Below are 15,736 nucleotides of genomic sequence, written 5' to 3'. Positions count from 1 at the left end.
CTTATTGCATAATGTTTAGTATAAAGGTGCTCTGCATCCCTCAAATTGACATCAGAGGTGACACGGTGGGCTGGGATAACGATGCAGTGGAGGAGATCGATAACATTTGAAATTTCATAGCGGTCACAAGAGCAAAGAGCCATTAACCTATACAGCGTCGCCTGGCGTCCAGTTAAAAGACCCACAGAGATCAAATCATTAAAGATAAAAAAAATCAATGCAAATCTAATGGAGACATCCCGCTCCCCTACAAAAGTCTTCAGCCGTAACACTGACACCGGCTGCCACTGCCAGCATATGTTGCACGAAAATAGACTTATTTGTGTGTTTTTAAGGGCACGGTAACTTTTAATTCAATTATATTCAAGTTTGATTTGAATCGATGCTGTATAAAATGTTATTAGCCTGTGTAAACCTCTCCTTCCCCTTCTTGCGCTTTCCTCAACTCCGCATTTGCTATATGACAGCGAACTGACCAAAAATAATCCCTTCAAAAATAAAATATAAACTTCTTTACAGCACCATGTCACTACCGTTACATAAACGTCGCAGTAGAAGGAATTACAGGAGATTAAAAAATACCATATGTCGCTATCAGCTTTCACTGAGTAGCCTACAAAAGACACCTTTTCTCACGGGAGTATTACAGAAATTATTGTTTTTCATGGGTTTACCGCATGTATAGGAATAAAATGGGGTTATCTGAGGGAGCGTTCCCTGTGCATCCACACAGCCTTCATTAACTTGAGAGGAAATAAATGCATGAGAAATAGTCTTTGTCGGTCATGCCACTCCATCAATTTCCCTCCACAAATACAAAACAACAGAAGTTGCATACCTTTGCTTGCAGGACAGGTGAATGCTCCTGGAGAAACAGCATCCCCTCACGCGTCCATCAACGCATCCTGGTGTCGGTGGGTAATCTACTTTTTCACTATGGCAACAAATGAACCCCCCCTGTCCTCGTTCTCTCTCCGTTGCGCCACGCGCTCCAATGAGGAGGCTTTATTCGCGTCACAGGTCATCCACCCTCTCTTGCGCGCGCTCCCTCTCTCTCTCTTTCTCTCTCTCTCTCGATATGACACCTACCTCCAAGATACCATCTGGAGATAGAGGCTGATAGAGAGCAGTCCGGGAGGAAGAGTGAGAGATGGAGGGAGAGACAGGGAGAGATGGGTATGGGATAGAAGGGGCTTTAGAGCTTGGCTATGACAAGGCTTGGATTAATTTGCCAGCCAAATGCATTTGGGATTAGTGGACCATTAAAAGAGCATAGACGCGTGCGCACACCCACACCCACCCACCCACACACACACACACACACACACACACACACACACATACACACACAAAATTACAAAAATTCACACACTGTCTTTCACACACATGCAGGCTGGATGCGGCTTTATCTGATGCAGTGATAGCCTTACTAACTCTGACCTCTGTCTCTCTCACTCTCTCTCTGGGCTAACAGGCAAATATACCAGTGCATATGCACACTTAAACAGATTCTCTGTCTTACACATTCATGCACACAATTTAACAAAGGTGTGTTCAAGTGTGTGTCTACCAGTAGAAATAAGGTGTGTTGATGAAGTAGATATAGGCCTGTATCCCACTTTTTGGGGGTTTAAAAACCTATAACAAAATGTGTCAAAATCCCCAAACCTCAATTACTACTCAGGCAAAGCAGGCAACTGCAACAGGACCCCAGACCCTCAGTGGCCCCCAAAGACCCTAGACTGACTGTGGCAATTCGTTTTTTGGTAATTTGATTAGGATCTCAGGGCAAAACTGCATTTTTACCCTTTTTTTTGTTTGTTTGTTTGTTTTTTTACCTCAAAGTCTTTTAAAGGCTTATGTATCAAAATGTTACACCTGCCTGTTTTACATTTTTTAATAAATTAGAATTTCATCACCTTTTAACCAAACAAAGTTGGAGAACATGAGCGACTCAACAGCGTTAACTGCTTAATCCAGCCCTTAAAACTGCCAAAAGTAAAAAAGGCCTGTTACAGCATGTAGTATGAACAGCTATATTTTGCTATAATGAAAATCAGGCTGGTTTGGTATAAGAAGAAGACACAGGATACGTGAAACCATGGTGCCAGTTCAGTTGCAGCTGAATTAGTATGTGTGAAGATATCCCATAAGTAAATATACACTAAAGCAAACCTATTGATTATATTATATTCCATTTCTGTCAATACATCCCCCTAAATGCTACATACACTTAAGATCACAAAGTTCTCCTTTCAGTCAAAACAGCCAACAAAGTGGTACATATCAGTTAAATCAGGGAAGACATATTCAATTCCATCCATATATCCATACAGCTTCTACCTGTATAGTTTTCTCATTAACATCACAGTCAGGCTTCTACAAAGTACACTGTAATTTATGACTCATATTCAATATTTACATCCTTTTCACTGATCTAGATTATGTCTGCTATTTACCATTGATTCATGACCATAGGAGCACAATACATGCTCTGTGATCACTTGAATGCACCATTAAACAGCTGACTGGACCGCAGTGGATTATAGGATACTAATGGCGGCAAGTTTTCTTTTAGTTCCCAGAACGTTCCTCTTAAAGTTTGGGTAACATTCTCTAAAAACATTATATATATATTCTTTTTTGTTAACATATTCAAATAACATTACATTTTCATTTTAAAAAATGTCTGTAAACTCTGTAACATGTTCTGAATGTTGCTTTTAAAACATTCTTCCTTTGTTCTCATTCTAACATTCGGGGTGTTGCAGATATAATGTTATGTCTTAGTCAGCATTTACTTTATAGGGACATTATTTGAAATGATAAAAAAATCCTTAAAACATTCTTTGAACATTAGATTTAAATGTTTTCTTAAAGACATTATTGCAACTGCTGGGTTATGTTAGCTAATGTTGTGGGAATGTTCCCTGCTAGCTTGAGTGTGCTGCAGATTTAGGAAAAGTTGGCATTTCTTGGATGGCACAGCTTTGTCGATGCATTGTGACACATTTGCTGTTAAAATGAAGACTTTGGAGGATTCAGTCTCTAATAATCCTTCATCTGCTCGTATGCCCCAGCTCTAAGCCTGAATGAACACTTGTTATCTGCTTAGAGTTTAGATCAGACCTTGCAGATCTCTATTTAAGAAACACATAAATGTTACTGGTAAGACGTCTATCGGAGAATCCCCTTCATCACATAAATAGATCCTTGCACACACAGTTTTAAGAATTTCCTTGATCACTCAGACATTAACAAGAGAGCGTCTGACCACTGTCGCATCACGTTGTGTTCTTGATTTTCTAAATAGAGCTGTTAAGGATGGATGAAATGCCAGAATGAGGGGTCACATTTCCATGGCAACCCGTCAGTGCCATTGTAAAACAGAAAATCAACAAGCAGCTGATGGATCTGTTCTGTTCGTCTCATATGATGCCAGTCAAACTCTCTCTCTCTCTCTCTCTCTCTCTCTCTTTCACACACACACACACACACACACACACAAACTCAAATCATGAATTGCTAAAAAGGACACTTAATATGTGATAGATGCAAACTTGGATCAATAAGCACATAAATATTGAAATGTGTGACAGAGCAGAGTGTGTTAAATCAGGGAGAACTGGATTGGCAGGTATGATACAAAAACTAGCCAGTTATCACTCTGTATGTGCTTAATCTGACACTGACACTGTTAAGCAAAGTGTGTGGGCTGCAGTGGAGTGCATCATATAGCGACAGGTCCCCTGGCTACAAGAAAATAAGATTACAGTGATGGTATGAAACACTCCTGCACTGTGTGTGTGAGTGTGTGTGTGTTTGTGTAACTATATGTACAAGTCACACGCAGCTAAACATCCATAGGGTAAAATTCTCTTTTTTGCAACACTCCTCCGCAAATCAAGAGCACAAGAGAGTCAGTGTCACAGTCGGCAAATCAATTATTCAATGGCATTTCAAATAACAGTAGATACCCATGGTTGCCATAGACACATAGCTGATTTACAGGGTTGTCGCTTGTCTGTGATATTCCCACTCTAAGTAGGACAAATAAAGGGGGGGGGAAAAAACTACAACCGCATAATGCCAACGGAGAAACGAGGACGTCAGTTATGAAGCATTCACTCTCATGTTATGTGATTTCTGCTTCATTTAAACAAGTAACATTTGGGGTTTAATTTCACTTATTTGTTTAAAGTGAATTAAAAAAAATAAGATTGTGACATGTGGTTAACATTCACCCTCTGGTATTTAGTTCCTTTTAAGCATAAATCATGTTGAATGTTATGTTCATGTCCTCAGCAGGTATTTTACACTTTCTAAATATTTCCTAATTTTCATTTTCTTTAAAATAATTTTCTTAAAATCCTTAAAAAGGTCTAAAAGGCATTTTGAGAATGTCACAATGTCATCAGTTCTCATGTGACATTTTGACACCAAAGACAGACATCTGCACCTACTTCACCATGATGCAATACGACTCTGCAAAAATGTTGAAACTAGTTGAAACACACTGTAATCAAGAGGAAAAGTCTGATGTCATTGGGAAATTTATACATAATTATGAAATTACTGCAAGATAAAATCACATAAATCTCCCTGAAAGAAGAAGCCCACTGGAACAGGTGTGGATTTAATGGAGCACAACACTGTGTTTTTTGTTATTTATCTGTTTGGGGTTTTTTTTAAAGAGAAATGCAAATTCAATGTACCTTAAAGAAGAGAGTATGTCCTCAGATTCTGTGGCAGGTTGTTCCAGAGTCTGGGTGCATACAAACTAAAAGCAGCCTCAATGTCGATGTTAACTGTCAGCACAGGTTGACAAGCTGTCATGGTGTCTCTGAGTACCAGGAACAGCACACAAACTGGGGATGCTGCAGCAGTATGTGGGTTTTACCTTGCAGAAATGAAATAAGAAAATTTGATAAGTCCCAAAAAAGTGAAAATATCCATCTATACATACATATCAGAGCTGCAACCAATGATTATTTTCTTTATCGATTAATCTTATTTTCTCCATTAATTGATTCATCATTTGTTGACAAAATATGAAATGAATGAATGAATGAAGATATTCAATTTACATTACAATAAGAAAACAGATTATATTCACATTTGAGAAGTGAGATGGTGACTTTTTCTCTTTAAATGATTAATAGATGATCATTATCAGTTATATAGAGATTGGAGATCTATCTGCCTCACTTTCCAGATACAGATGAGGAGCATAGGGTCACAGGTCATAGGTCATACCCTCTGACCATCCTTGCTCCTAATACAGACACACACACACACACGCACGCACACACACACACACACAACACAACACAGAGTTTCACCAGCACTTTTCCACTTCCATCTGCTCTATCCTGAGCCAGCCCTTCACCTGTTAGAAGCCAGGTAGGTGCAGTTCCACCTGTTTTCAAGATGAGGCTGAAAAGCAATGTTCCAATTTTCAGTCACATTTTCTAGCAAAGAGACGAATTATCTCCTTGGGTAAGGAGGCGCAAATTATATCTCTCCCCTGTAGCAGAAACCCGGAAGATTTGTCTTTCATCTGTGCAGGGCGGCAGGGTTGATTTTAATATCAAACAGATTTGTGAACTTGAAAAAAGTCACATAACCATATGAAACACCTCCAGCTGGTCAGATCATTACTGTCCCCCCTCTCTACTGTCTTATTACAACTGATGAGCAGGAAACAAACCTTGTACTGTGACAGGCAGTCACCCTGTGGTGCACCTCTGTTTCCTGCAATATAGAGGTCATGCTGCCCTCTTGTGTCTGTTAGGGTACAACTGAGAAGAGATTTATGAGAAATCTTTACTTGATGTCATGTGGTTGCTGAAACATTCAGGAGTTACTGGGGTGAACTGCTGTAACTTTAGAGCTTTAAAGCAGGTGAAACTCTGAAGTTCAAAGAAAAAAGTTCTGTCTTTCTCTCTCTCTCTCTCTCTCTCACACACACACACACACACACACAGTCTGCCTCTCTGTCAGAGCAGCAGCCCTGCGGACAGGTTTATCCTGTGATGGTCATTCCTGTGCGCTCCACTGCGTTCCTGCAGCGGGATAAGCTGCACCCCGTGCCTGGCTACGGCAGCATGTGACCGGCTTGTGATCCAGAGGTTTGCGGAGATGACTCTCTGCCCCGGGCCCGACTGTACGGATCTGTGGAGCTAGACGACACAAAGCATGTGGGGGGGAAACTCTTTCTCGTTTCCACATATTGTACATTCTTGTATCGTGCGGATGATCGTCACGCTGTACCATGTGGTGCAGATGATGAGGACACTATCAAAGAGCACGTTATATTGTTGTATAACACAATGTTTAACCCCATGAAACCGGGATTGACATCACTTCTCCTGTGCTGCATCGAGATGCCTTTCACAAGTATTTAAACCTTTTGCCCCAAATTGGGCAAATTGTTTCGATTTCTATAGAAAATATGGGGAAAAGGCAAAGAGAAACTTGGCAAGAAATGTAGACAAATATATTTTAAAAATAAATTTATACTTAATAACATATACATTAAAAAATATTTAAAAATGCATACATAAAAAAGATAGGGAAACACGTCCAGAATTCAATTATATTAAAATTATGTTACAAAATTATGGGGGATTTAAATGACTTCTATGACATGAGCAAGGAATGAGAAGGAGGCAGCAGGTTCCATTTGCAGCAGAGCACAGAGCAAAGGCAGGTATTTAAATGTTCAGTGTGTGCGTGTGTGTTTGTGTGTGGGTTTTAGCTTTGCAATAACGAAACAAACAAATAAACCAAGGCAACAAATATGATGCAAGATTAAGGAAAAGCAAAGTATTAAAGGAAAAAAATTGAAGACGCTCACTTTGTGACTGCTGCACAAAAAGAGTAAACAAAAGGAGAAGAAAACAAATATGTACTCTCATTAAATTAGGTATTTGCACCTGAGGGAGGTGGATCCTTTCCAGGCAGGAGTCTTCAATTTCTCCTCCCAACTTTATGTGGTTCCTGTGATCTCTGGTGACATCTTTTTGGGGACTTTTAATATTTTCTGAATATTGAGGATAGCATGTCACCTGCAATGTTCACCTTTGTACATTATTGCAACCAAAATCAAGTATTGTGCTTAACAATTCTGGAGAATTTCTAGTTGTTTTTCTTACAAATATTTTATCTATTTATTCATTTATTTATCCTGCATGTAGTACAGCAAAGTATCATCTTAGTAAAACTGCTAAGACAGGACATACAGTGCACTGGAGTTTTACTTTTACTATTTCCAGCAACACTAGAGATAATTATCAATATAATATAAAAATGCCGGACTGGCAGAATATCCTCAAGTAGTCTTATTTTTTTGTGCTTTAAATAGGATTTTGCTTTCATTAACTATGCGTGTAATTTGTATTTTTCTAAAAAGTAATTTTTGAACCACTGATTACCACCATATTTTAAAATTGTTAATAATGTTGACACAGTTTGCATAATATCTTGTCAGCCTTGAACATGAGCTCTGTGATCGTTACTTTATGTGTGTGTGTGGGTGTGTGTGTGTGAGTGTGTGTGTGTGTGTGTGCGTGTGTGTGTGTGTGTGACACAGATGCACAATGAAAATAATAGCCTGCACACTGTGAATAAGGGCAGTGACACCTGAAAGAGGCACAATTGCTGTAACTTCCACCAAGAAAATCTTCACTCAGTCACACATTATTGGAAAGTCAAAAGTGAAAAGCAGCAATATTTATATTATAAAAAAACACTCAACTGAGTATTTTTTGCTTTTACAGTGTTACGGTTAAAGGTTAGCATTTTATCCTCAATACTGTAAAACACTGGTGAGATTAAATGTTTGATGTAGCAGTCTGTGGAACATGACCTGCAGAGTTTGAAATCAATGTGGCATAAAACCTGATTCTCATTAATTAATTTGTAATATCAGTTTTCAGCCTTCTTGTCTTCGGTTTCTTGTATCTCATTTTTTTCTGTTCAACTTCACATACACCTCACATTTGATCATGCATAAATTCCAGACTTGCATTTGACAAGGATAGGGGGTGGTGCGTGCACACACACACACACACACACACACACACACACACACACACACACACACACACTGCATTCATTTCTGCCTGAGGTATAGTGGAGCAGAGGTCAGCTGGTCTCAAGACAAAATATAAGAAGAATCAGGAATATTATCCTGAGCATGTGATGGTGGGTGAGTGCACGTGCAAGTGTGTGTGTGTGTGTGTGTGTGTGTGTGTGTGTGTGTGTGTGTGTGCCATGGTGAGTGCGTGAGATCACAATGAGATCACACACTTTGTCAGAGGGCGGCCCCTAAAACGGCTCAGTGAGTAGGGAGAGAACAGGAGGCTCTTGGCTGGGTGCAGGAGAGAGGTGGCAGGAGGTTTGGTGGAGGGTTAGAAGGTAGTGAAGAGGGGTAACAACTTTCAAACACCTGCAAACTGCAGTTTTTTAAAGTAAATTTGAAATTGTTCAATTAGAGGAACTTGAAGAGTTTGTATTTTTACAAGTTTAGAAGCCATCTTTCGCCATCTAAATGGATCAAATTTGGTTGAATCTTGTGTTTCTCTGCTTGTAACCAAACAAAAAGTAACTTTCCGGCAGTTTATCTTTTCCTCTGTGCTGCTTTTCTTTGACCTTGTCAGCTGCCATCTGTCAGGTTCTGTTTTGTCCATCTTTTCAGCAGGAGCTTACATTCCCTCTTCAGACTGGAGCTGCTCTGACATTTCATCATGAGGAGCTTGTACATATCTGTAGTTCTGCTGCAGCTCATTGGGACTTGTTTATGCCAATTCCCTCGCCCATGTGCCAACTCAGAGGGACTACGGACCAAAGAGTGTTGCCCAGTGTGGGATGGTGATGGCTCAGCTTGTGGCGCCCTGTCAGGCCGTGGTTTTTGCACTGAGGTGGAGGTCTCAGAGGAGCCCCATGGGCCCCAGTACCCGCACAGTGGGATTGATGACAGAGAGCGCTGGCCTTTAGCTTTCTTCAACCGGACGTGTCGCTGTGCTGGAAACTACGGAGGTTTTAACTGTGGAGAGTGCAGGTTTGGTTACTGGGGTTCAAACTGTGCTGAGTACAGGGAGTCAGTGCGCAGGAACATCCTGACCATGTCCTCTGCTGAGCAACAGAAGTTTGTCTCTTATCTGAACCTGGCAAAGAACACCATCAGCCGTGACTATGTGATCTCCACAGCAACAAGAGCAGAGATGGGTGAAAATGGCGAGAACCCCATGTTCTCTGACATCAACACCTATGACCTGTTTGTCTGGATGCACTACTATGTGTCCAGGGACGCTTTCCTGGGAGGGCCAGGGAACGTTTGGAGAGACATCGACTTTGCACATGAGTCTTCAGCATTTCTGCCGTGGCACCGAGTCTACCTACTTCACTGGGAGAATGAGATAAGAAAGCTGACAGGAGATTTTAACTTCACCATCCCATACTGGGACTGGAGGGATGCCCAGACCTGTGAGGTGTGCACAGATGCTCTGATGGGCGGACGCAGCCCCCTCAATCCTAACCTCATCAGCCCTGCTTCAGTCTTCTCCTCATGGAAGGTAAAAACATTTAATTCTCTCTCTCCGATTGAGTGTTTGTGTGTGTGTGTGTGTGTTTAACTGTGTGCAGATCTATGAGCAAATCTCACTAAAAATTCCTTTAAGAAACAGACAAAGGCTTGTTTCATTTCCATTCCACTCTGCAGGTCTTGTTTTTTTTTTTTAAAGCTAGCCTCTTAACCAAAAGAAATTAAGAGATTTGATTGGAAACCCGCAATTTATTATTATTTTTTTTTAGGAATTTATCCTCAAGCTTTGTATCCGCATCCCTGAAGATTTATCCAATGCAGCAACTTTATTCTGAGTTATTCAGAGAAATCTGTCAGAAATCTTGCAGTACATCATATCATGCACTTCACGCTGACGGATGGAGCTATGGCGGTCTAATGGCTCGTCGTAGCCCATTAAAAGTGTTTGTGTGTGTGTGTGTAGGTGATCTGCACACAGCCAGAGGAGTACAACAACCGAGAAGCTTTGTGTAATGCCACTGGGGAGGGTCCACTGTTGCGCAACCCCGGGAACCATGATCCAAACCGCGTGACAAGACTCCCCACAACAGCTGATGTGGAATTTGCTGTGAGCCTGCCCGAGTACGAGACAGATCCCATGGACCGATTTGCCAATATGAGCTTTAGAAACGTCATAGAGGGTAGGATTGGCAGGCACACACACACACACACACACTCACATTTTACTGTACTTCCATTGAACCTGAACCTAATGGTTGGTCTAATCTGTCTAATGTAGTGAATGAGTTTTGGCTCAGTTAGGTCATGTCACGTGTATCTGTCTGTGTGTATTTTTTTAAAGAGAAGCCATCACAAATACAAACATACACATTCAGTGGTGTACTGTAGGGTTTAAGCAGGGATAATTTAAACTTTGTTTAAAAAATGACTAATAAATCTACCTTCTACCTCTTACACCCACCTCTTTCTTTGGCCATTAACAGTATACTTTCTAATCAGCTAAAAAGGCAAGTATTTACTTCCTCCTCTGTGACCAAATAGCGTACCCAATACATCAACTACCATCACACCATTGTATACACTTATCTAAACTTAATTAATAGTAATTAATAGAAGTAAGGTTAGTAAGTAGTGAGACTCAGTTTCAAGCAGGATGAAATATATGCACACAAATGCATCAAAATATGCATCCTATAAAAACTGAGTAAATTAATTTTATGTTTCTAAAAAACTGACATCTTGAAATAATTCCTGCAAGATTCTCTCAAAACGTTTTAATTCTACTGCAAATGCCTGCTTCCACAGCCAGCTGGTATTAAGCTGAGCAAGTCACTTGCTTGCCAGTGTGCAGGACATCAACTTTTTCAGTTATATCAAAAGTGTCTCAAAGATATAAGAAAGAGCACTAGACGTGAGTACATCCAGTCTGTACAACTGTCAAAAAATCAAAAGTGGTAAGAGAATTTCTTTTAAGTGGATTTTGACATTTCCGCAGCAAAATTAAAGGTTTTACATATAAATGTGGAGCTTCTCTACGCTTATTATTTATTATTCATTGTCATTACTCTATTTGTCTTCCTCCCACATGCAAACCTCCATGTCTCACATTTCTCCCCACCTTCAGGTTTTGCCAGTCCAACGACAGGTATGGCAGTGCCAGGCCAGAGCACCATGCATAATGCCTTGCATGTCTTCATGAACGGCTCCATGTCATCAGTGCAGGGCTCAGCCAACGACCCCATATTCCTGCTGCACCACGCTTTCATCGACAGGTAGGATGATGCACACAAACTCTTCTACTAATGAGAGTAAAGACTACAAAATCTATTATTCATCTGGTCAATAATTTATGAATAAAAAAAAATTCAAAAAGAGGTCAAAGAAACAGGGGCCAGTAATGAACAGAGGGAAACAGGCAATAAATTAAAGGGAAAAAAGTAATGTATGGAAAAAAGTAAACAGTTACAGGACAAGTGTAACTGACAGTGAGTTCGGAGGAAAAGAGGTTTAATAATAGAAACAGGGAAGACTGGAGATGTTTGTAATATTTTTGACCTTTCTGTCTATTATCTCGGAGCTGGTTTTAGCCAGTGCATTCAAAATTTAATTAAAACTAGATAAATGTGTCCACTATTACATGTTGTAGATGTTATCTCTGTAACACAAACAGAAACGCATGGTTTGGTCTCAAACACAAGAGTGAAATGCTACGGTTCACTCCTTAGTGCAGGTTAGTTGTAACATGGCCAGGGATGAAATGTAACATTATGAAATAAGGTTTATAGAAAACCTAAGATATTGAAAGCTTGTTATCAAGTTTCACTGAAGAAAGTGAAAGTGTTAAAATTATCCCTGGTCTTCTCAATGTAGGTTTTATAAACATTTCTCTGCCATTTGCTTTATGTAGTTAACAAAGACACCTGAAATGGTTGAGATGCTTTTTCGAATCTTTGAATGTTTCAAGAAACATCTGAAATCATCCCCTGAAAGAAATTATTACTAATGAATGTTGGCTTCTTAAGCCTCTTAATGTTTTTACAAAAATATATAGATAAGACATTCATACACATACATGCAAATGCATGTATCATGTATGAGCATTGTGGTGGAAAGCAACAGTCCCTTTTGAGGATATTTGATTTCCACCTTTCTAATTATCGTTGTCTCTCTCCTTTTACTTCTTATATTCTTTGTGCACTTCCTTGGTATTACTATTATATGATTCTTTTTATTTTATTTCCCATTCTATGTTTATCCATCTTTCCCCTCCACTATGTTTTTCATTCTATACATTCACTCTTGTTTATCTCCCTGTTCCTTCTCTTTGCCAGCATCTTTGAGCGCTGGCTCAGAACCAACCAGCCTCTGCGGACCCACTACCCACGTGCCAATGCTCCCATTGGTCACAATGATGGTTACTACATGGTGCCCTTCCTGCCTCTCTACAGAAACGGAGACTACTTCCTTACCAACAAAGCTCTGGGATTTGAGTATGCCTACCTGTTGGACCCTGGTCAGTGCAGAAACAACAAAATAAGTAAGCAAGTGTTTCTACAACTTTTCCTTTCAGTCAAACAGTCTCATCCTGTGTGTCTTCATTACAGGTCAAAGGTTTGTTCAGGAGTTCCTGACCCCCTACCTCCAGCAGGCCCAGGAGATCTGGCAATGGCTTCTGGGAGCTGGAATCCTTGGGGCGTTGATCACTGCAGTCGTCGCTGCACTGCTTATTGTTGCAAGACGGAAGTGGAAGCGTAATCAGAGGAGGAAGAGGGCACAGAGCTACGGAGAGAGACAGCCATTACTGCAAAGCAGCTCGGAGGAAGGTTCATCTTCATATCAGACCACCATGTAACACACACACAGACACTGCACAAACAGCTTTATATGAACGAACTGTTAGGGACACTCACTGTTTTTATGAAACAAATGAATGAATCAAGACCTAATTTGTTACTGATTTCCCATAATAAATCTATTTTAATTGAATATGGCATCTAGCAGATAGTTCTGTGTTGTCTTTGCCTTCAAGATATTTACTGCTGAGACTTTTGCACCCCAATGCACTAGAGGCATTAGCTGAATTTTATACTTAAAAATGTTAGCAACATGTCTCTATACATAAATAATTAAAGTTTTAAAAAAACTTTAAAAAAGTTTTACAAATATTTTTGTCCATGACACAAATCCTACATTTATACAATGTAAGACTTGCATTGTTCAAGTGAAAATGTAATTATTCACAGGGCACACAACAGTGTATTCTTGTGTTTGGTCTCTGACTTGTGTCAGGTAAGAACATTCACCTTGTAGTACATTTACTGTCTATTTATACAAACTACTCAGCAGTCAGTGACAGCATCTGTGCTTGAATCAGCAAAAAATGTGATGTAATGCAGCTATTTATTTACCTTCCTTGCTGCCTTGAAACACAGGTGCCTTTGACATAATTTGTTTTTCATTGTATGGCACTTATCTAACTGTGATTCTGTTTACAAGACATAAACTGTAATGAATTTAGCTTGAGGAGAGGTTAAAGGTAAAGGAAGTGTTTTAGATCATTTAAAGTCAGGTGTGCTGTACTGTAGCTATAATAACTGCTCAGGTTGTAAGTCACATTTTTTGCTTCATCATATTGAATACATCAGTGTCAGAACAACATTAAAGTCCTTGCTACCAAACAACATCTTTCTCTTCATCAGCAAAAAATGCATTATGTCAGACCTCCTATTGTAAATGAAATCTAAACGGCCTTTTTAGATGCAATTCATCATCAACATCAAGACTCCTCACAAAAATGTATGTACACCCCTGTGTTATGAATCTATACACATAGGTTAAAAATGTATACATGAAAATTGAGCATGACACTCAAATTCTTGGGGGAGGACCCCAAACTGCCAGTTTCATGTGTTCACCAGAGTGTCAAAATTAAAGTAAGTCCTTGTCTGTAAAGGACTGAAAAGCCAACCATTCACTGATGTCTCTAATTTTAAACAGTTAATTTATAGATGTCTTTGAGTGTAAAGCTGTTTTCAGAGGTGAAATCACTCACAAATCTCCAACACACTCTGCTGTGTGTTAGCGCTGGTGCTAAAGGAACACTGTGTGCTCTGATGAGTGTGATCTTTAAAGAAATGTAGGTAGTGCCATGATAATGTGATAAATCTTTGTACATGCTGCATTAAAATCATACAAATCAAATGTTTTTTCTGGGATTTTTATTTTTCATCTGTCGTTTACGTGGGAATGCAAACTAAACGCACGTTCCCTGAGACAGTCAATTCTTTTAAAGGTCCAGTGTGTGAGATTAAGGGGCATCTAGTGGGGAGGCTGCAGAACTGAAACTTCTAATATGCCGTGCGTGTGGGAGAACTGCTGTGGCTGACGCTAAAGCATGAATGGCTCTATCTAGAGCCAGTGTTAAATTTGCCAACTCTGGGCTATCGTAGAAACAACATGGGAGACTCCATGGAAGAGGACCTGCTCTATATGTACATGTAAATGGCTCATTCTCGGGTAACGAAAACAAAGCCATTCTTATTTTCAGGTGAATATATTCTAATAAAATTTCTGCCCATAGAGTCCCTTAATCCTACATACTTACAGGAAATAATGTGTTTTACATATATGTTAAAAAAACTAAGTGTATAGAGAGCTGAGTTAGCAGTCAACAAAACTAAAGTGGGTCTCGTTAATGCTACTATACAGTCGATGGTGTTCGGCAAAATAATATCGTGTCTGAAGTATAAAACCATGAATTATATATTTGTAAAAATAATGTAAATCATGCCAGGGCTGAAAATAGTAAAATCTTTCCCACTTATTATATGCAAGTAAGCAATATCTAATAAATAGAAAATCTTTTATTTCAGACTTTGCCTTGTTCTTAAAAAAAGAGGACAATTCTGAAAACAGACATACAATTTAACATTTAAATATATTTAAATAATAATGCTAAATAAATGGTAGTTAATTACAATTTGTGAGAATATGATTTTTTTCAGTCACAAAATCAGAAATATCAAAACATTGATTCTTTGCAGAAACCTGGTGTTTCCAGTTTTGGCATTTAAAACAAATGGCTGAATCTAAAACATAAAAAAACTACAAAAATGTAGCGTCAAACTTACAGAGTAACTGTTTTTAATTGCAATTCTCCCAGGATCCTAATTTTTTTGTATCAGTAACTTGACTTAGAGATATGTAAAAAAAATAATGACACTTACTTTGTTGAGTGATTGCCAAAGCCCTGCAGAAGTTTTTCACATAACATAAAATAATTTTAACGATATAAATAAACTGAAAAAAACAACTAACTAAGAATACTGACTTGAGGTGTGGTGTAGGTTTGCTTTTTATAAAGACTGATCTTTGATTCACATACATGAACAGAGAGTCAAACTACAAACTGACAACAAAATCTGAATGGAAAGTGTCCATTTCTGTCTGTTTTGGTTTCACTCTTTTCCTCTGATGAGAGCAAATCACTGCAGATCTGATGACTGACAGTCTCACAGACCAATCCAATACTTAGAAACTGGCTCGCAGTTCAGACACAGGAAGTGCTTGTTCCCTGAGGTGCGACTCTTAAACATTTCCCTTCAGGCTGTCCACAAATCTGCCTGCATGATTTTTCCAGATTTTTTAGTCTATAGAGCTTCAGTGCCAGTCTGGTGTCAAGTAAAGGTT

The 15,736-nt window shown here is 39.3% G+C and overlaps 2 protein-coding genes across 2 annotated transcripts in view; one reads left to right on the top strand and one right to left on the bottom strand.

Annotated features, from left to right (window-relative positions):
• grm5b (glutamate receptor, metabotropic 5b) overlaps positions 1–899 on the bottom strand; it is a 79,830-nt gene extending 78,931 nt beyond the window's left edge. Inside the window, exon 1 of the mRNA XM_042486430.1 lies at positions 839–899. The gene's annotated coding sequence lies outside the window, so the exon portion shown is untranslated. The remainder of the gene's footprint in view (positions 1–838) is intronic.
• A 7,851-nt stretch (positions 900–8,750) lies between these two features.
• tyr (tyrosinase) lies at positions 8,751–12,899 on the top strand. The gene is made up of 5 exons (XM_042486951.1): positions 8,751–9,578; positions 10,011–10,227; positions 11,172–11,319; positions 12,379–12,560; positions 12,652–12,899. The coding sequence occupies exons 1-5, from the start codon at positions 8,751–8,753 to the stop codon at positions 12,897–12,899; spliced, it is 1,623 nt and encodes a 540-aa protein (XP_042342885.1).
• Positions 12,900–15,736: the final 2,837 nt, after the last annotated feature.

The sequence above is a fragment of the Plectropomus leopardus genome, chromosome 5 (assembly GCF_008729295.1).
Source record: "Plectropomus leopardus isolate mb chromosome 5, YSFRI_Pleo_2.0, whole genome shotgun sequence".
Classification (NCBI taxonomy): Eukaryota; Metazoa; Chordata; class Actinopteri; order Perciformes; family Serranidae; genus Plectropomus; species Plectropomus leopardus.
This window is presented reverse-complemented; position numbering and strand designations above follow the sequence as displayed.

Coding starts and splice junctions, on each gene's coding strand:
- tyr (XM_042486951.1), top strand. CDS start 8,751: ATGAGGAGCTTGTACATATCTGTAGTTCTGCTGCAGCTCATTGGGACT. Junction 9,579..10,010: donor CAGTCTTCTCCTCATGGAAG/GTAAAAACATTT, acceptor GTGTGTGTGTAG/GTGATCTGCACACAGCCAGA. Junction 11,320..12,378: donor CACCACGCTTTCATCGACAG/GTAGGATGATGC, acceptor TCTCTTTGCCAG/CATCTTTGAGCGCTGGCTCA.